We start from the raw sequence: 22,010 nt of genomic DNA, 5'->3' as shown, positions 1-22,010 counted from the left end.
GTGGGAGATGTCCCTGCCCATGGCAGTGCAGTTTGTACTAGATGACCTTTAAGGCCCCTTCCAGCCCCCTCCCACGGACTCTCCGGCTCGCTGCGAGCCCGGCGGCCCCGCGCACGCGGCCCGGCCCGGTGGAGCCCTGTCCCTTTAAGGCCGCCTCCGCGCCTGACCACGTGCTGGGGGCGGGGCGGGGGCGCCGCGCAGCCAATGGGGACGGCCCGAGGGGCGCGGCGCCACCGCGTCCCCGTCCCCTTCTCCCGTCTGCCGGCGGCGCGGGGAGCGCTGCCCTGCCCTGCCCTGCCCTGCCCGGTGCGCTCCGGTGCACGGCCGCTGTCCGCGCCGCCGGTCGGGAGCGCTCGGCCCCTCGCTCAGGTGACGGGCGGCCGCCGGGAGCGGCGCGGCTGAGCGGGCCGGCGTTCCCTTCGCCTCTCTCTCCTCGCCTCGCCTCCGCGGAATGCTGGGCGGCTCCGCAGCGGCTCCGGGGATGCTGCCGCGGCCGCCGCCGCTCGCCGCCCGCTGAGCCGCTGCGAGGAGCGCGGCGGGGCCGCCGCCGGGCGGGGCGGCAGCATGGCCCCTACCCTGCTCCAGAAGCTCTTCAACAAAAGGGGTGGCGGTGCGGCGGCCCCCCACGGCCGGGCTCCGGGGGAGGGGCCCGCCTTCAGGTGAGGCGGGGCGGGCGGCGCTGGGCCCCGGGGGGCGGCGGGCGAGGCCGGCGCGGAGCCCCCGGCAGCGTGGGGCCAGGTGTGCGCAACCCACGCGGGGTCCCCCCACAGAGTTTCCGGAGGGGCGAAGGGGGTGCGGCGGGAGGCACGGCCACGTCGGGGTGGCTCTACTCTCGCCTTTCTCTCTCGTTGGATCTCTCTGCCATTTTCTGGGCGAGTTGGCGGTGGCACGCCCGGGAGCCGTGGGGCGCTCGCCCCTCGGCAGCGGTGGGGGAGAGGCGCCGGGCCCCTTGTAAGCTATTTCTGTGCGATTGCTGTGAGAACTCGTGCTCGGGTCTCATCACCACAGGAAAATTAAGAAACGGCTTAATTGTTGTGACCTAAATACACGTGCGCAGTCTGGTGACCCGCTAAGCATTAGGCACCTTTCACTGCCCCCTGCTTTTGATACCGCACATGCTGAAAGGTGAGCTTCAGTAGCTATCGCTGCTTCAGGGCTTATGATGTGTAACCTTGATATAATATTGGATTTCTCTGTAATACTGAATTATTAGTGTTTTCGGAACCTTGGCATTTTGCTCAGGCTAGTGCTTCGGAGCTTTGTTCTTGTGACATCTGTGCTGCTCACAAGACCAAGCGGCCCGGTGAGCGCAGTGACAATCACATGCATGCCCGGTAACCTCTGTGCCTGTTTTTCTGTGCGGCATGAGTTGACTGGTCTTGTGATCAGATGGTACACAGGGTTGAATTGGAATCTGGGCTTTCACGACTGAATCTACTAAGGATGCTGAGGGAGAGGGTTGTACAATACTTTGATCCACAAAACGCTGTAGTGCCAAGTATGAAAGATCACAGTCGTGGAGCCATTATCATTTCAAAAATGGTCTGTTTGAAGCATGGCCATTTGTGTGGCTAAAGATGCAAGATTATGGAGAAAAACAGTGTAAGATGAAAACGAGCTATTTGGTCGAATAAGGTGATTCCTTTGAAAGTGATTTGGCACAGTGTTGGAGCTGCATTCATATTAGAGAACAAATCTGACAAATTTTGTGAAGCTTTAAAGTCTATGTGCTGTACTTGTAACTGCGGGTTACTTCTGTGTAACTTCTATCTCTTGTTGCATTTATTCACCTTACGAGTTAAATATCTCCTTTAATGTGGAACAAAACAATTTTCCATATTTAAACTGATAGTTCCAGACTAACTCTGTTATTTTGCCTTGTACTTAAAAATGTTCTGCGTCGGAGACCACTGCTGTTCGTTCTGAATTATGTGATTAGTATTGGATTATCAAATATCTCCACGAAGGCAGATTCCTTGCACAGTGTGTTTCCCATTAAAATCAGTAAGATTGTTCCATCTGGAGTGGAACATCATTTTGTGAAGTTAAGGATTGAACTTTTTTCCTTCTTTCTATTTCTTGGGTAAGATATTCCACACTTGGTTTTCAGTTTGAGTAACATTTAAATGATGTGACACTTCAAATAAAACAGGTTATAATAAAAATACTACTGTCGGTACCCTTCACTCTTTTTATCCACTATTTTCCCTCATTACCTATCTGGCTTTTTTTTGCAAACGTAAGGTTAATAAAATTATTTGAAATATTTTACATAGGAATGTTTTTGGGGTTTTTTTTTTGCTTGTTAATATTAAGCTTCTTCCTTATGACTCCTAAGTATGCTGTAATGCTTTTCTTTCTAGTGTTCTGCTCATGATCTGCAGGAGCATGCTTACGGGGTTTTAGAAACTCTGCTGCAATGCTTTTAATAGTCTTTCTGTTGAATTGTAATCTCTGAGTGGAGAGATGTGATTCGACCTAAGTAGAGTGGGAGACTTAATCTTTTGGTAGTTTCTGTATTAAACATATACTGCTGGTCAATGTTAGATGCAAAGCRGTAGAATAATTTTCTAAGGACAAGACTGTCTTTTTAAGGATTTTTAGTTAGTTTTATTCCTTCTTCATGTTTTGGTTAGTGAGGTCCCTCCACATTCAATATGTCTTGCTTTGTTGAGTTCTGTTAAGGAGCCCTGTAGGACCAATATTAATCTGTATCCTTGGAGTTTCGATTGTTGTAAAAGCCTTGAAAGCCTAATTGTATTCACACACCCCTCCTTACCCTGAACAATAGAGAAATCATCAAAAGTCTRTTTAGTAGATAATGCCTCCTCAAATTAATGTAACTCGACAACTTTTTTTCAGCTACGTTGCTGGGAAGCTTTGTGTTTTTTAGTCTTCCCAGGAGCACTAGGAAAAGTCCTGTTGCAGAAGGCCTTCAACCAGGCTTAAAGTTTGTCTGTAACAAGTACTGTGTGTGCTTGTTCTGTTACACTTTCTCCTTTAACGGGAGCTAAATCTTGACCGGCTTCATCTCTTCTGCTTTGGAGGAAACATCAAGCTTCGAGGTCCATGCTGCTTACCAGGATGAGCTGGCACAGCCTCAAAGAGCAAGAGACRTGGTGCCTATAGATGAATGTGGAGCCACAGGAAATGATTTCCTGGGTGTGTGAGCATTAACATAGTAATTTRGCTCAGGAGTTCTCTTTTAAAGAAAATCTCTGAATTGCTTCTACTAACAGCAGTTTGGGTCACAAAGCCAAATGGCTTTGGTACATAAACTGGATTCCTGTTGAAATGAATAAATTAGAATGTGTGTTCCAACCACTAATGGATATTCAGTCCCTGGTACCAGTCTACAGCTGGTCAAAAGTAAAACTCCAGAACACGTATAGTGCGGGTGTCAGGTCCTTAGCACCCATTAATGCATTCTGTGGAGCTAGTCTGGTTGGGCTGCACTACATATTCACATAAGCACAGCCCTTACCTCCTGGGTGAGGACGATGTAAACCTGARGTGTAGATGCTAATACAGAGCTATTAAGGAAGTAGGATTTCTACTGGCCCAAGCCTCCCTTCAAGATAATGAAGTATGAAGGGGTAGAAGGGTAGAATACTTAATTCTTCTTTTCCAAAAAAAAGGGAATTATAAACCAGCTGGAGAACAGATGTGTATTAATGAGATATTATATTTGTTCCAAGCAGTTTCATACRCAGACTTGAGCTTCTGGTTTTTTAGTGCTGATTCTTGCTTCCTTTAACTGAATATATATATGTGTGTGTGTGTAATATATGTAGATGTATGTGTGTGTATACTCATATCCTTATTTACAGAGACACTTGTGTGGCTGTAGTTCAATATATTTCTTTGCTTCTGGGGCTCTGGAAAAACCCTGATTACTTTGTGTGCAAGAAATGTGTATTTATGTGGATAAATTCCCCTAAAACTTACTTCCTTATCAAATGTTATTTCCCTTACAGAATTGATTTAGCATAGATTGTACAATTTTTTGGAGTCCTACCTGAGTCATGTGCTAAGCAGAATCATAGAACAGCTCATGTTGGAAAGGGCCTTAGAGATCATCTAGTTCCAGCCCCCGCTGCCTTGGACAGGGACACCTTCCACTAGACCAGATTAATCAGAGCCCCATCCAGCCTTGCTTTTAACATTTCCAGGGGTGGGGCATCCACCACTTTTATGGACAAGCTCTTCCAGGTCTCACCACCCTCACAGTAAAGAATTTTTCCTTATGTCTATCTAAACCTATTCTCTGCATTTGAAGCCATTCCCCCTTGTCCTGTTACTACATGCTTTTTGAAATATTCTCTCTTCATCTTTCTTGTAGACTTCCTTCAGGTGCTAGAAGGCAGCATTTAGGTCTTCCCAAAGCCTTCTCTTTTCCCGACTGAACAGCCTAAATTYTCTTAGCCTTTTCTCATAGGAGAGATGTTTCATCCCTCTAATGATCTGTATGCCTCGACTGGATTTGATCCAACAGGTTGATGTCCTTTCTATGCTGGGTCTTCCAGAGCTGGATGCATTACTCCAGGTGGGGTCTCACCAGGRCAGAACAGTCTCCCTCAACCTGCTGGCCACTCTGCTTTTGATGTAGTCCAGGATACRGTTGGCTTTCTGGGTTGTGAGTGCACCTTGCTGGGTCACGTCCAGCCTCTCATCGCCCAGCATCCCCAAGTCCTTCTCAGCAGGGCTGCTCTGATCCATTCATCCTCTAGCCTGGTTGATGCCAGGATTTGCCCCCACCCAGGTGTAGCACCTCACACTTGGTCTTGTCAAATGTCATGAGATTCCTGTGGACCCRCTTCTTGAGCTTGTCCAGGTTCCTTGGAATGGCATCCCATCTTTCCGGTGTGTAGACAAGCGTATCTTGGTGTTGTTTGCAGATTTGCTGAGGGTGCACTGAATTCCATCTGTATTCCCTGAGGGAYGCCACTTGTCACTGTTGTCTAGCACAACTCTTAGCTATTGACCGCTACCGTCTGGATGTGACCATCCAACCAATTCCTTACCCACCAAACAGTCTATTAAGTTTTAGGGATTACATAGGGTATAAGCACATAGTATCTCAAGACTAGAATGTCTGAAGTGCTAAGCATATGTTTGAGTAAGGTATTGGGGGGTGGCTTTAAGGAGATTGATATGGGTTGCAGATAGTTTGATTTTACTTAAATTGATAGCAGTTTTTCTGTAATTGTGCTTACTTGATTCTAGAAAAAAATTCACATCAGTGCTTTTCTGTGCTTTTCAATATAAAGTCTGAAGTTATTCTTGTGCTGCAGGTTCAGACTTGACCTTAATTTCAGTCTTGGATAGTTTGGGTTGTTTTTTTTTGTTGGTTTTTTTAAAGGAAAATAAATGTTTTGGAGTTTTTGTAAGACTGCGTTCACAGCTGAATGTATAATTTCTGCATTGGAACCTGTGATGAAATTTCTTTGATATTGGTATGTTGAGTGAAGGACTKTTGTACAATAGGGAATAATTTCATTTTATGTGGATTTTTGAAAAAAAGGTTGTATTATTTCAACTGTATCTGAAACGAATGCAGTCTGTTTCCTCAGCTTTAAGTATCAGCTGCTCCTTCTGGTGTCTATAATGGAACGGATGTCATGTTGTAGCTACAGGATATCTATCTGGTAACAGTTTGTTAGCTTTGGTATATGAGATCATTTGTTTGGCAGCCAGTASTAGTGATTCCTTTGGTCATAGTGCTGAAATGCCTGGTGAGATCCTACTTGCTAAGCATTATTTCATAGCATTTATTACCAGCCTGGCAATGTTCCACCTTCTGAAAAAGGAAAGAAAGCAGTMGTGAGCTTGGAGTCTGCTTGCATGTCAGTTTGTTCAAATGAAACACTCCTCAGAATGTTCTTGTGACCTAATTGGGTTTTCCTTGAGCTTCTTGCAGTTTCATAGAGATCCACATAGCAATAACACTATTGAGCACACATGTATGTCTTCATACATGGAAATATCATTAAGCATCTGGCTGTAAACCCTTCAAAAAGATTTGAAAGAAAATCACAATTTTAGATGCTGTGAGAAGGACAATCCAGCTCGGGGCCAGATCTGAGCATGGGGACAGGAAAGGTCAAAGAGGAAGCCTAAACCATGCACAATTTCACTGACAGCTGAAGGTGAGCCTTAAGATGCAGTATTACACTTCTGCGCTGGCATTAGTCTTTCATCAGTAAAGTGAGTTAAAGAATATGTTCTGCAGAAAGAGATTTATTAGAATCTCACTCAAGAAAACAGCTTAGAGGGGAAGTGATTGAAGGTATGATCTTTTCACATGGAAACCACACTTCCAGCCTGGGGCTTTTTTGAAGGAAAACAAACAAACCTCAAGTCCTTTGGATTTGAGCTTTGCAGGAACTAAGGCCATTCTTCTTATTTAGTTGTTTGGGTTTCCCTCCCCTAAACACTCCCCTRTCACTCACCAAACTCTTGGTTTCCTCTAGCTTTGCTCTAAGACTAGTTTGATCTCTCTTAAAGTTGCAAGAAGACACCCTGGTTTTTGTTTTGTTTGTTTGTTTTTTCTTTGCTAAATGATGACAGATGACTAAAAAAATGTGTGGAAATGTACAAGTGACTAACATTGACAGACGGATGGATGTAGCTTGATTATTTAATTTAATTTCAGGAAAAGTTGCATTATTGCCTGGCAATCAAAGAGGTTTGCCTGGAGGTTACCTTATTTCTGATTTACAGATAGCTTACCATTCTTAAATTGATGTGCAGTTGGATAGTAGATGCTTGATTCCTTCTTAGGGCATTTTTGCTGTTGACCTGTCCAAAATCGGGTGAGTACTGTGTCACATACTATGCTCAGTGGAAAGTGACTTGGAAAATAGTAGCAGCAGAAAGCCTTGGTGGGACCTTTCCTTGTCAGTAGCACAACTTCAAGCAGGAAACTGCAATTTAACATAGTGATGCTAATGCTGTAAGGGAATATCTGTTGATATAAATAGCTTGATGCAAATGATAAAATAAAGCTGTGTGRGGCTGAAAAATGTCGACAAGCATTCGTAAAAGCTGAATTTGTTGAAACATTTTAAACACTGATGTAGCTCTTCGTTGCCAGTAGAGGCTGGTTTCGTATAAGCTTCCATGAACTTTGTAACTTTTCTTGWGTAAACTTAAGTTAAAATTGCAAAATGGCTTTATTAAAATTAGGGGAAAGGAAGATGGAAGAGTTTTGACAAAAATGTTTTAGTCGTTAGTCATCATGCCATCCCACTTTGACTTTGGGATGTCGGTGTTTCCAATGCGTGGTAGTGGCCTTCAGCTGTTGCTTCAGTCTGAACAGTGAGTAACAGCTGACCAAATGTCCTGAGAGAGTAGATGTGACAAWGTAGCTGGGGTCAGAGGTGACAGGAAATGGACTAATTGTTCTCCTACAGGTAATTTCTTGTTCTGACATTTCAGTATTGTTGAAGCTGCTGAGGACTTCCTTTGCAAAAATCTTTGGATTAATACTCACTTATAAGTTCTACAAACCTTGGTGATGTACCTGTTCCTTTAAGAATTCCTTCTGACACGGACAGTCATGTACTGTCATCATGGACTTTGCACCTTAGTGAAGTTCTTGGGTAGCTTCTGAAGAGTAGATTAAGTTTTGGAGTGTTGTGTTGTGTTTTACATTTGTCTAGAGTTACTTCTAAGCATGCCCTTGATTAAGAACACACTGTTGTCTTGTATGCAACTTAGATGAAGTRTTGTAAGAGAAATGTTCTTAGGCTGTCCTAATTACCCATGTTTGCTGTGTGAAGGTTTCCATGGGTACCCTTCTCAGGCAAAAGATGAGGAATGCAATTCTGCAGGGTAGTGGTTAACAGGCTTSCTAGGAGAATAAGCAAGAAAAGGAGGACTTTGAATTGGGTACTTGTGTGAATACAGCAAATATCTGTCTGCACTTTTTCTGTGTGCTTCCTGTGATAGTGTCAGGTTACTGCTGATCTGACTAACAGGCGTGGACACGGCAGTTCACCTTTGCCTGTCATGAATCRGCTCCTCTGTGTGTGCTCTGCCTATGCTGCTTCTTAATCTTCATGCTCAGGTTCTTCTCTGTTCTGCGTTCTCCTCCCCTTACCACTGCCTTTTTCAAGTCCCTCCATTTGCCCTGTTTGTATGGGTTTGTCATTTGAATACCTTAGCAATGTCATGTTTTAATATGCAAGGATGAGGCCCCAAGACAAGGTCCTGTGCAGGCTGCAAGGCAAAGTGTTCTGAGGCACTGAGAGGAAGAGCTTAGGAGTTCTGGGAACAGTGCTTGTGTCTTCCCCATGTTGAATAGGGCAAGGGCATGTGCATCTGTCTAACCAGCASCTGAAATGTCTTTGGTCAGTCAGCACACTTCTGGATATTGGTGAGATTCTTAGAATTGTACTGATAAATGGGCATGAGGGCTTTACATCACACTTGCTGCTGTTAAAACTGAGTCATGGTTTTGCTTCCATGGACTGTAGTGAAGTGAAACTTGAACTGTGTGTGATGTAATTACTCAATCAGTATGGAGCTTTCTCTGTAGGATGCTCTCACTTCAGTGCAGTACAGCTCAACTTTTCTCCTCCAAGGTGCTCAGTGAAGTTTCAGATGCGCTAAAGAAATCAGCTKTATTAAGTAAACAAACTGACAATATTTATTTATTTTTCTAATAGAGGTGCTAGCAGTCTGAATTTGGTATTAGCASTTTCAAATTAGAAGTCTGAACACATTAGTACTTCATTTTTTATAATGGAATCGGTAAGTTTCTTGCAATAACAAGTCTTAGCTTTTGTCTCCATTGAGTTTTCATATTTATGAAAGAAAACAGTGGCTTGAATTAACTCTGTGCTCTGAAGTTCTGTGCAGAGTATTTGCACTGAATTCTGAATCTGGATATTATCCAACACCTGAAATTGCTCAACTCTTGGGGTTGGGTTTGTTAATGCTCAGCTCTAGGAATACAGAAAATCTGAGCAGAGTATATCAGATAAAGTTTTTGAAGGGAACCTCAGAGAGAAGGATCTACAAACTGTTACATACAWAGTTCTGAGCACGTTATTCTTAAATTACTATTATTTCACTGAATGTGGATAATTTTACAGAATGTAGTATAAAGTTGCAATGTTAAATCCCTCTGATCTGGAAAAGACAGTTATTGGAGCCTTTTAAAACCTGCAATTCACATAAATTTGTTCAGACAAATTTCTGTTGTATCTTTTGTTTTTCCATGGGGACACATGAGATTGTCCAACTATTGCTGAACAGTTGAGTGCTGTCATATTTCCTTGCCTTTCCTTTCACATTTCACCAAAATGACCTTTTAAAAATCTTTTCTGTTAACACTGCTCTCTGATTTGAACTCTAAAATGGATGGTACTTCTCAGGGCAAATCCTGCTATAGGAAAGGTTATGGGTGTTTTGTTTCTGAAGTGTCCTGGCTTGTTTAACAGGGCTGGGTTAAACAAGTTGGGCAGAGACTTGTGAGGCTGCTGCGAAGGAAGATACAGGCACAAAGGAGAAGGAATTTGGTGCAGAAACCCCTTTTCTCAGCTGTGCAGCAGCAGGGTTAGTSCGTGCATGAGAAGGCTCTGGTCTTGGGTATGGCTCCTGTGGTAAAAGATGCTACTGCCTTCTCCTGTGCTGTGCTGGAATGAGGTATGGGCTGGATGTTTGTCACTTGCACAGTAGTGTTAATGAGTAGTGTTGAAGCCCTCTCAGTGGTGTCTGTGTAAAGGTCAGTGATAGAACCAGCTCTTCTAACAGTAGTCTCTGTTAAGCTGCCRCACCATGCAGGAGTGGTGTTGGAGGTTATGGAGCTAATCCTCAACTGTGTTGGGAAGGGTGGAATAAAGAGCAGGGAATTGGTAGCCACTTCAGTTCACTTAGCAGACAGCCATAGTGACATGCATCTGAGGTCCTGTTTGGTCTTGACTTTTAGCCTGGAGGAAGGTTGTTCTCATATGTTGGCCAGCTTGAAACAGCTTCAGGAGTGCACCCTCTGCCTTCCGAATCGTTAACAGCGTTTTTAGATTTCATCAAGTTAAAGAGTTGGAAAAATTAACCCTGTCTCCCTATGGAGGGAGATATCATCATCATCWCCTGCTAAAAGGATTTCAGGTACAATTCTAAGTTTGGGAACGGATGAGTAGCACCTGATTACTTTGGTACTTGGGAGACTTGGGGATATATGCCTGTCAGCCTGTACAGCTGAGTTTGAAGAAGTTCTGGTACTAAATTTCTTGTGCTCAGATGTTCCTGTAAGCAGTCTTACATTGGAGATATGTTTGGGRATGCTTTTGAATGGAACTAGGGAAATAACGTCGGTTTAATCAGTTTATGGTAGCACTAGGTGATAATGCTTTAAAATACTTACATATAGCTGGACTGGATAATGGGTGCAGGCATAGGTATGCAAAAAAGAAAATGCAAACGAACAATGTATTTTGTAATGGATGTGAATTTTTTGAAACAATCAGTCAACTCAATGAATCCATGTGCACCTTGATAATKTATTTGTCCGATTTCTTTGTTCTTAAGCAAGGCACATATGTGTGTAGTGCCAAAGATGATTTGAACCTTTGAATAAAACTTTGTTACTATTTAAAGAAGTAATTCTGTATTTGTATTGAAATATGTTGGCATGTGAACTAGAAATTTGATTGAAATTTGATTTGATTTTGGCTTTTTATTTGCATTACTGAAGCACTAGAAGTTTACTATAGTCTTAATTAGACTTGTATCCTTGGRCCCTGTTTTGACAGAAAGTGGAAACAACGTGAGTTTTGTTTGTATTTAAATGAAGTTATCCTGAATCTGTAGCTGTTAGGATGCTCCTAGTGAGTCTGCTCTGGTAGACTTCATCTCAGGAGTAATTCAGGTCTGTTATTAAGGATTTTCTTGTATGCTCTTTTTCTGGGGAATGCTAAAGGAGCTTGACCAAGTCTTACCTTCTAATGAGGAGAAAGATTTCTGATTTGTCTAAATAGATAATTGCTGCATAAGCTTGCTGACTGAAATTTATTTGCTTCTAATTGATGTGCACATTTCAATGTGCAAAGCATTTTCATATTGGAGGACAAGGATGCAACTGTATTTTTTATTATTTTTAGGTTTTTTGCCCAGATATTTCAGAATTGATGGACTGATACTTGGCAGCCAAATGTTAGCATCTTACTGGATGTGGTCAGCTGTAATTACATACAAACCTGACTGGATAAATTTTTAAGTCTACTATAATACCAGTGTTTTTGAGAAAATGTCTGGGATCCTATGTGAGTAGTTTAGAGTGGTTTGCGTGCTCTAAGGAGGGGAGGCTGTTTCATAACTTAATGACTATTTATACATTCAAAGTCATACGCAATTGGTGGTAAACAGAACGTAAGTCTTTAGCATAGTGGCTTGCAGCAAGGTTAGGTTTGCCCATGCCRGTCATCTGCAGTACTGTTGGTTTGGTTGGTTGGTTTTGTGTGTAACCTTTTCCACTGAGAAGGTATATGGTATGAGTGATTTAATTACCATGATCTTCTGCACATGGTCCCAAGATGTGGTTCCTCCTTCCCTTTCCAGTGAAACTTGAAAATAAATGTGTCTAACCTTCAAGATCAGTTCTAGTTACTAGAAAGCTACTTTCCATGCTGTSTACAAGAGGGTTAAGGAAAGTGTTTTGGATGGAATAGACAAATTATCATAACAACAACAAGAGGAGCAAAACATATTTTTGGCTACAACTAGTGAAAAATGCCGGAGCTGACGTTATATCCGTCCATGCTATCACTTCATTCAATCTAAGTCAGGATTTCCTGGCATTCATCTAGACAGAGGCAATGGACTTTGCTGTTCATGCTATTGCAACTTTTGGGTGATCAAGCATGGCTTCTTGTGCATGTGTTCTTTCCCATATTGTTGCCAGTTGGGTAAATCAGTACATTCTCATAAATATTCAACTTAGCTTTTCTTTCTTCCCATCCTGATTATTGCAGACTAACTTTTCAGCTGCAGTCTCTGTTTTAGAAAGATCAAAACACATCTTGTTCTTACAACAGTTTAACATAACCATTTACAGRGGTCTCACCAGTATTATGTTAGCTGGCCAAAAAAAGCTGGGCTGCTTCAGCTTTCAGCACTATTAGAGAGCAACATCTGTTATATTTTCATTTATTAGGAATTTGGAAGGATGCTGCTAGAACCAGGTAAACTTTATTTTATTTTTTTAAGTGAAGTTGTACTGCTGAGTTTGTTCTTTTAGGTTAATTGACACTGACCCTTTCTGAAGCAATTTCTCGTGAAAGAGGGGCATGGAGTCCCTGGATAGCACTTGCCTCTCGCCCTCCTTGAGAGTTTTCTTTTGTTGAGTGGGAGTGCACATTCAGAGCAATGATGAGAAATTTTTGGATTTGTAATCTTTCTGCACCCCTGGAGAGAGTACCCTAAAATTCTGTCTGCAAAGCTTGAGAAAGTGCCACATCCTCTGGAATTCACAAAGCTCTGTTGTGAATGTAGCTTTTTCATAGTAGAAGGGGGAGAAATTAGTAAAGAAATGGTTGCTGTTAACATGTGGATGCTTTTAGCTACTTTGTGTTGTAGCAGAAAGAATATTTTCCATTTAACTTGAAAAACTTGTGTGGGGGGGAATTGTTATACACCAGGCATTGTCCATATCTCTGTATCTATGTATGAACTTAGGTCTGATAAGTAACATTATTTCTTAGTAATGTTTTATTTTCATAATCTAAAATTACTCCTTTGAATGGAGGCTTGAAAGTGTATACAAACTCTTTCTTAAATAAAAAAAGAAACTAAATAGGGCTTTATAGAAGAGGGAGAAAGAACAGGAAAGAGCAGGCAACCAAACCCATGTCTCAGGATACCAGCCCTAAGGTGTGGTGATGTCTGTCTTGGCCTGCTCACTTATGTAGGAGATACTGAGCTCTGWCAGTACTCTTTACAGCATTGCAATGCAGTAAGAGCCTGTACAGTGTTACAAATACCAGATTCTGCCTTGCGTTGTTGCTCAGAATTCTCCTTCAATGTACAATGTGTAGTTCTTCTTGTGTTCAAGAGAAGGTGGGGAAAGGCAGAGGCAGGATAAAAGATTTCTCTTAATCTCATTTTCTGGCAGAGGCAGTTCTCAGACGTGCCTTGGCAGTGTCTGTATTTAGTAGCTGTGTTCCTGGCCCCTGGCCCAGTCACATGGCGCCGCTGGAACAAGTGACATGGGAATGATGCATGAGCTGAGACCCAGCACTGCGTGCCGGAGGAGGTGGGGTGGCCCGGCCGCACGGCAGAGACACTGCACCCAGCGCTGCTTGCTCCCCAATGGCTGCTGCTGTTTGGCTCCAGTGAAAGCTGGAAAGGGTTATTGCAGGTGCCCTGAAAAAACAAACAGGGAAAGCAGCAGAGTCAAATCCTAAAGAGTGTTAAATTGCAAGTAAATCTTCAGTTCTTTGAAATTATAAAGATTATCACCATGAAACAACTTCTGCAAAATACTTGACTTACTTTGGGTCAGCTGAACTCTCCTGGCTGTTAAAACCTATAGGGATGAAGGCAGAAAGTGGGATAGAAGGGAGAAAGTTGGTTAAGACTAAGCACAACTTTTGTGTATAGAGGAAAGAACTAAGTGGTGGATTTAGAGTGCTAGCCTTATTACCGACTTTTACCTTTCTTCRTTTAAAGACCTAGTTCAACAAAACCACACTTTTCCTCATGGTAAAACACAATTAAATGCATGCAATTACAAGTCTTTAGCTCTTTTCTTTGCTAATGAGGAATTTCACTTGTGGGGCTAGCAGCTGAGAGCACTGTCTGTGCTATTTGTGGTCCTACTTCAAATGCGTTGTACTTGCTGGGTGTTTTCTTTGATTAGCATTTTTTTTATTGTGGGTTGTATTTTTTTATTTTTACATTATTACTGAGGTACTGACTGGCTCCCAAACTTCAGACTTKTAGATAAGCCAGTGAACAGTGATTGCAACTATAACAGTGATTCCTGATAACTTACAGAAGTTTAGTTGTGAAGCATTGGTTTAATGGGCTGTTCTTTACATTTGTGGAAGGCTGATGTGTGCAATTTATGCTGACTGTAACTTGCATAGTTCTGTTTGTTAGTCTCTATCAACACCGTGTGTCTTGTAATTTTTTGTGCATGCCTGCGATGATATTGCTTTGTAGTAACAAAGATGATGAAGAAAATGCTTTCAGCCTTACATAAATCCGATATATTATCTTTTCCTGAGCAGGGAATCTATGGAATTCTAACTTTTCAGTGAACAAATATGTCCAATATTGTTTTGCATTTCATAGAGTAAAATACAGAATTATCCTAAAAAAAGGTGACCTTTCTGTACAGTAATGTGATGCCAAGAACTTTATTTTCCTCCACTTGAACTCTTTCTTAAGGAAAATTTATCCTGAGAGAGCAGTGCTGCAAATAATACGTTCCTTCACTTGGTGCGTGACTAATCTGCAATGTATCCCGCCTAACTTGTGTGAAACTAGTACCTATGTATCATGCTTGAACAAGGTAGTTCATCTGAGGTTAATAGAGCTTTACCATATTAGGACTCCTTTAAGTCATTGTGGAAAAGGAATGTGGTGTGGCATCAGCACAACTCTTCCATATCTGAGGTTTTAGAAGGAGAAGAAACAATGCAGGGTAAATGATTCAAATTAAGAGGGAAGAAGGGAACCTACATCTTCTACATAAGCTATTCAATGGACTAAAAGAGGGAAAGTCATCATTAAGCAATCCAAAAGAGATTCTATTTAATCTTTAAACATGTGTTTTGGCACTAATCCTGAATGTCTGGGTCTAGGCATTTTTTGTGTATCGATTTTGCTAAGTGTATGTTTTGCAAATACCAATGCTCACTGAAGCAGTAGGTATGATTCAAACTTTGTTTTCCTAAGCTTCACTAGCTCCTTCTAAAAGCTGTCTGGAAAATAAAACCTTACAGGGCTCTCTGCAAATGTTCTTAGATTTGAAAACAGTACTTATGTTTCAGTGGACAGTTGTAACTTGCACAGAAAATTATTCCTAACTAAATCACATGTATTTATTTCCTCTTTCCCCCACCCCAAATTTTCTTGCTAAAGTGTTACCTTGAGTTTAAATCATTTAGGCAATTGTCTTGCAGTGAAGATGAAGGACAGGAAATGACCTACAAACAGGGCAGGTGACATGCTGTCACATAGCCTAGAAAAAGAGCGATTAAACTCTGCTTCACAGAGGATTATATCTACAGAGCAGGACACTTTCTTCCATTTTCTGTATTATCTGCTTTATGGACTCTGGGTGTTTTCCATGTGTGGATTTATGTATTATTTTGTTGTTGTTTAGAAGTGGTTCTGTGGATTTTTAATGTTAAATCCCCAGGTACTTTGGGATTTATATTATTCTACAGATGATTACATTTACAGATGAGGTAGTGTTGTGAAGCACATCTATTTAGTGAGCTTGTTCTAACTTAGTGAGATCCTTGTTCTAATGCCTGATATGAATTTGATAGCTTGATGAATATTCCAGAATTTTGGAGTTTTTGGGAGAAGATAGGATAGAAGTAAAGGCTACAAATTGCTGATCTTAGTCGAAGTGTAAGAACCTGGCCATCAGTTACTTATTTCATTCACACTTCAAAGATGACTGCAAACACTGGAGTTTAGTCTTCCTCAATGAGGTGAGGGCTAGAGTTGTCCTCTCTTAGATAATTTGAATCACTTGCGAATAGGGCAGAGATTTCACTTGTTTGCCACACTTGGGAGGAGGAGTAATTGTGATCCAGTACTTGTCACTTCTCTGGGAATTGGAGCAGAGCTGTTTTTTTTTATTGCTATAGGTTTCCCTCAGCAACAGAGCAAGTTGTTCAGCCTAACCTTGCTCTAGTTTTTTGCTTYGCTTCTGTCCAGTGTTTAGAAGCTGGGGTTAACTGAGATTACAAAAYCATTTTAAGGGTGCTGTGCTATTTAGCAGGTAGCACGTAGCACTAGGTTTTGAAATTTTGCTGTGTTTTCTGACTCTGCTGCTATATTTCTGGTTGACCATTAACAAAGTTCTTTTCCCTTTTTAACCTGGAAGGGAAATTGCAGTAGGGCTATAATCTTATAAAATGTCTAAAATTTTACTGATGGGGAGAAAGCCCATCATAATTCATSTGAGATGTGAATTATGAGCAGACATGTGTGGATAAATGTTTTTAAAGCAAAGATGGGGAGGAGAACTTGGTTCTGCAGTAGAATTACCAGAGCTTATCAGAGCATCCTGTGTGCAGCTTTGATCACTGCAATACAAGAAAGATGTAAAGCTATCAGTGCCCCAAGGAGGGCAACAAAGATGGTGAAGGGCCTTGAGAAGGAGCCCTTTGAGGAATGGCTGAGGTCACTTTGTCTGTTTGGACGTGGGGAAGAGAAGACTGAAGGGAGACCTCACTGAAGATACAACTTCCTTGTAAGCGGAAGAGGAGGGGCAGACTCTGATCTTTTCTCCGTGGTGACCAGTGACAGGACCTGAAGGAATGGCCTGAAGTTGTGTCAGGGGAGGTTTAGGTTACATATTAGAAAAWGGTTCTTCACCCAGAGGGTGGTCAGGCACTGGAACAGGCTCCCCAGGGAAGTGGTCAGAACACCAAGCCTGACAGAGTGCAGGAAGCATTTGGACGAGACTCTGCGGCACATGGTGTGGCTCTTGGGGATATCTCTGTGCAGGGCCAGGAGTTGGACTCAATGATATTCTGTATTCTGTGATCGGATTTCTTCGTTCTGTTAAACTTTAATTTACTTGGTCAGGAGTATTTTATCAGTTATTTTTGTTATCAATATTGCCATTAAATTAATAGGCACATGGCTATAAATTTTCATCAAGTGATTTGATGTCTGCAGCAAACCTTTTCTCATTGTTTTCCTTCACACGTTTTTAAAAGAAACTTTTCAAAGCAGTAGTGTCAAGTTCTTGTCCAAGTATAAAGTAGTATTTGTCCTTCGAAGTAAAAGCATTACAGTGCAGAATATCTAGTGTGTTTCTTGGTGTTGGTAGTGGGGTTTTTAAAACTGATAACCATATGGCCGTGATGACATATTCTTACTTGCTCCTAAGCTGTATGAGGTTGCTAGGGGTTGTCAGATGACACTTGCTCACATGAGAGCCATTAACAGGGTGTTGTAGCCAGTGTTAGAACAACCTTGCAACTAAGGGCGAGTCACTGCAAAAGCAACTATGCTTTTTTTTTTTTTTTTTTGAGGCCATATGGTTCAGTCTTGTGACTACATAATTGCCAGCTACCTAAATCACATACCAGGAAACAAACACAGCTAAAGTCAATATTAGCTGTTGTATCTGTTACAGCTTTGTGCCAGGCTTGGTAGGAAAACCTCTGACAGCAGCAAGAGCAAGTCTACGATGGCTTCTGAAACCTGAAAGTCATGTCTGTTCTGTCTGGAATAATTGCCGGAGTACATTAGCTACTGCTGTGTTTTTGTATTAATGGCTTATAGAATATATGTCGTTTGCTTTGCCTTTTTTCTCCTCAATTGGAAATTCAGCAGGCTGTGTTCCTTTATAGGGAAGAAAGCTGATGGTAAATTACCGTTGTTAATGGTTGATCGATAGTGAAGAAACCTGCTTGAGGCTGTTTCTCTTCAGGAGGTATTTAGTTTCTTTGAGGGAGGAATTGTTGCTAAGAAAATGTGTGGGGGTACACCAAAAACTACAAATGGCACTGGGGGACAAATAGAAAGAACAAGAAGCAACAACGATGTACCACTTGGAAATAATCTCTCTTGTACCCAATTGGATGAAAGAATTAGAAARTCTTTGAGAGACCAGAGTGTCAGCTGTGCGAACAAAGGGACTAGACTGCTGCAAAACAGGTATGCATGTAACTTTTTTGATGTATATGATTTTTGACAAAGAAGGGACATTTTTACTTAACACTAGATTTATAATTATGTGCCTGAAAGGCTATTTTGTAAATAGAGAAAGTTCTGTTAGAAACTTATTCTTGATGATGATGCTGACTGAACCTCCAGAAAGTCTTTCCTGTTTGAAACTGAACTTATATTCTTGACTCTGATGTGTAAGATTTATGTGTATGCAAACTGAGGYGTAAAGGGTGATTGCCTTTCTTTTCAATTAAAGTGAAATAATCTTACTTCTCTTTCTAGTTTCCTAATTAGTTTCTATTCTTTTACTTTTTTTGCCAYCTCCTTTGTTAGTGGCTCAAGTACTAACAGTGTGCAGAGCAGACAGGAGAGAATGCTGTGAAGTGGAGGAAGACCAAAGACGGGAACCCTCTGCTTTACTTGTAAATTACCTCTAGTTCAGGCATTAAGTCAAACTATTCTGAACAGAGAATAGTGTTTATTTAACTTTTGGGTTGTCCTTTTCAGACGCGTGTCAGCATGTGTCCARTGTTTGACTTTTTAGACCTATGTAGTGGTGCTGAAAATATGGTTCAGGAGGCTTTTTCCAAGTTCTAGCACCCAAGGGTGTTAGAATTAGTATTGTACCTTCAGGRTTGCTGGTGTAAGAAGTAGATAAATACAGATAGATAAGAGATGTTTCAGCCTGTTTGGTTCTCTAGCCTGTAGATGTTGCACTGAAGTAGTGAGTGGTTAGTCACTTTCAAAAACAGTATAAGGTCAGCTGAAGTAGTTTTTGAATACAAATGAATAGGTCACTCTTCACTTACTGTGTTCATGCTGATAATTATAAAGGTGAAGCAAAAGCCCTCTTTGTAAAAATCAGGATTTGGAGATCTATATTAACTGAAAGCATTCATTCAGGGCAGAATGAGGAAAAAATTTTGTAGTTTTTTTCAAGAAACAAACAAGCCTGCTTTCCCCTAAGTAAGAGAGATTCCCTTGCCTCCATGTCTCATAACCATAAGAAGAAGAAATGTTGAAATAGCCAAAGGAAAGTGACTTATATGCAAGTGTAAGAAACTAAAGTAAGCTTAAGCTTCTCCAGGGAGACAACTTTTTCAGTAAGCTRTTCCAAACTTGTGGCTTTCTTTCAAAAAACAAAAGAAAATCCATGGCATTTTTGTATCTCTAGTAGACCTGGTTATACTATCGTATGAACACAGCTTGATTTGGCTTCTTTATTTTGACTTGAAGGTGTTTATTAGTTCTAGCATCTTCCACATACAGGAAAGATGCAGTCTGAAGGTGAGGCTGGGTAAGCTGACGTGCTGAGACTGATGATGTTGAAGGAGCCACTTCTTCCTTTGATTTCTGGCATGCTCTTGTCCTTTTTCCCCTTGATCTGGCCTTGGGAATGGGACCTGGCTCCCCTTAGGGAGCTYACTAAACAGACAGAACTGACTTCAGAGCAAGAAAAGTCAATTAACATTCTAAGTGGCCTCAATACTTATTTGGAATGTAGAGGGAACATTTTATTTTTGCCCTTTCCTAAAGGTATATAGTTTCAYGGACAAAGTGAGTTAGTGTAACTCATGCTGCCAGCAAGAGGTAGAGGTTCCATTGCCTTCTACTACTTCCTTTTCCCATCTGTTTCTGATTCACCTTCATGTGCTTGGACAGACTTCTGTTGCTGCAGAGAATTCAGTTTACAGAAGGCTCCAATAATTACCAGAGCAGACACAAGTAACAGGAAGGGTCATGTGGTTACAAAAAAGGATGAAAGTATGTGGGGGACTCTTACTTTTGTGGTCAAATAAGAAATCATGTTCAGTCAGAATAGCTACATTTAACCCGAAATGTGAACATATACACAATATCATTAATTTTGTTAATTCAGTGGATTTTTAAGAATGTGCAGGACGTGGCATTGCTAAATAAGCAAGAATCTGATACGGACACAAGGAAGTAATATTTTGGGCATTCAGTTTTTACATGTGTGCAAATAGCTGACCAGTGAGTCTGTGTATTGTCTGTATTCTTCAACACTGCTTTTAGGAGATGATTGGATGTTCCTGCTGTCCCTATTTTGGGGGATCTGTGTTACATAACTTTGTTTAAACATTAAAGGGTGGAAGTACTGTAAGCAGTGCTCATCAGCTTTTGTGATGGGCATAAACATCCCGGTCATCTGATTAGTCTTGGGCCTGCTGCTGGATTCCATGTGGAAGTAATGAGACTTCATGGATTTGTACGTCTGTATAAATTGCCTATAAATATGTTTGATATTATCAAATGAGGTTTTAGTAGGTTGGATCTCTTTTGTAATGGGTAGGACTGCTGCAGGAACTGCATCTGTAAGCAGTGGCATTAAAACATAAACTTGATATTTGGTTAGAACTATAAAGAAACATTATTTGAACTTACTTCCCTTGTTTTGGTCTACTAGTCACATAAATGTACGATAGATTTTATGTAATTTCTTAGCTTCTTGCTGTCTGGTACTAGAGAATCTGTTTGTAGTTCTGACAGATTGCAGCAATCTTTAATTCTAATGTGTTGTGTGGAAMATGGGTTTTTACTTTAGCATAAAATCCAGTTCATGTCTTAAACAGAAGTCAGCACTGCACAACCAACATGAAGGTTGCTGTAGTGCACAGTGAGGGAGTTCACTTGTTTGTAAGGAAACCTGAATTCATGCATCCCAGCCTGCRTGTAACCCTACATCTGTGGGCAGATACAGGGCTAGATTGGCTCAATCTGTGTCTGAAATGAATCTTTCTCGGTTTAGACCTGCAGACCCGGGGTGTGAAGTATGGATGCTGATGTGCCAGTCATGGAAATAAATAAGGCTTTGCTCTTATGTAAGCTAAAGCCATAGAGATGTACCTTTTCTTTGTTGTTAAAGGAAGGAAAGACCTGTAGCCTTTTGAAAGATAACAGCATAATTACTTGAGGTTGTCCATTGCAGAAAGCGTGTGGATAGATATCTGTGTAACTGAAGAGATACTGGGGTRTCTGATGCTGAAGAGTATCAGATTSATGTGGCAGACTAGGATGAAGTGTACTGATGGCTCTGACTTGTCTTGCATTCTATATAACTGGATTTTGTAATAGCATTGCACGGGCAGTGGGCTGAGAAACTGGTAACAGACTTGTTAAACAGATGGTGTAGTTGCAGATCTGTGTGTATGCGAGGTGTGTAGGATCTTTGTTGGGCAACTATCAACAATGGTATCAGGCCTGCAGGTTAACGTAATGCTGTGACTGCCTTTGAAAGGGAAGACTTGAAAAGAAATCTACCAGGCACTCCCAGCAGTTCTGGAGGCATATTACATACACATCAAGAAGTTTCCTCACTGTATATGGGAAAACAGCCTTTAGCATCTTTCTGTGATGGGAAACCTTGCATATTATGTACATACAGCATACTTGTATAAGAGTACCTTGCCGTGGAGATAGGTATCTGGCTTATTCTGTCCCAAGATGCTTAAAAGTAGAATAAAACTTTCCAGATTGAAGTCTTTCAGGTTTGAAAAGGATGGCCATTTAGGCTTTTTTTTCTTTCTTTTTTTTTTTTTTTTAGCTGCATGAAGCACAAAGAAGAAAATAAGCTGTTTTTACTTAAAATTATGTTAAATTCATCAGTCTCCCAAGTGTACTCCTAATGTAGTTATCTGTGGTTACCTTACTGACTTTAGCAGGATTTGGTAGTGTTTACCTCACTAATGATTTATGGATGTTGATAGAGCATGGAATAAAAGAAATAGCTTCATAAATTCTAGTCTTTCATCTGTATAGGAGTTTTACGCTCTTCTCTTATTTCTCTACCTTCCATTTCTTTAAGGCACGGTTTGGGAAAATTCCTAAATGAAATGGCCTTTTTGGTGGAAGATCAGGGTGGCCTTGACTGAAGTCTGCTATGCAGTTTGTTAAACCAACAACTATTAATAACAGTTGTACTCTCACCCCCGAGGTGCAGTCCATCCAGGTCAAGGCTGGGGCAGTATGAGTGAGCATCAGCGCTCTGTGGCACTGCTGGATGCAGTAGTAGGTTTTTTCCACTGATCTCAGCTTGTCAGCTACATAACATGAAAAGGGCTTTCTGTAGCTGAAGCTGAGGCCAAGCAAATCTCCATGCTCTGATGTGCAGACTGGCT

The 22,010-nt window shown here is 41.3% G+C and overlaps 1 protein-coding gene across 5 annotated transcripts in view; it reads left to right on the top strand.

Moving 5' to 3' along the window:
* The first annotated feature begins 282 nt into the window (after positions 1-282).
* Positions 283-22,010, top strand: part of FNIP2 (folliculin interacting protein 2) — a 50,497-nt gene continuing 28,769 nt past the window's right edge. For 2 of the 5 annotated variants that reach the window (XM_057375642.1, XM_057375633.1), the window contains exon 1: positions 283-659. In XM_057375642.1, the coding sequence (XP_057231625.1) occupies positions 565-659 (95 nt within the window). In that variant the 5' untranslated portion in view covers positions 283-564. Of the gene's footprint in view, positions 660-17,297; positions 17,860-22,010 lie in introns of those variants that run through there. The other 3 variants (XM_057375625.1, XM_057375609.1, XM_057375618.1) reach the window with 3 other exon arrangements.

This window comes from Malurus melanocephalus, unplaced genomic scaffold (genome assembly GCF_030028575.1).
Source record: "Malurus melanocephalus ecotype Western Australia unplaced genomic scaffold, MMel_1.1 scaffold_9, whole genome shotgun sequence".
Taxonomy (NCBI): Eukaryota; Metazoa; Chordata; class Aves; order Passeriformes; family Maluridae; genus Malurus; species Malurus melanocephalus.
This window is presented reverse-complemented; position numbering and strand designations above follow the sequence as displayed.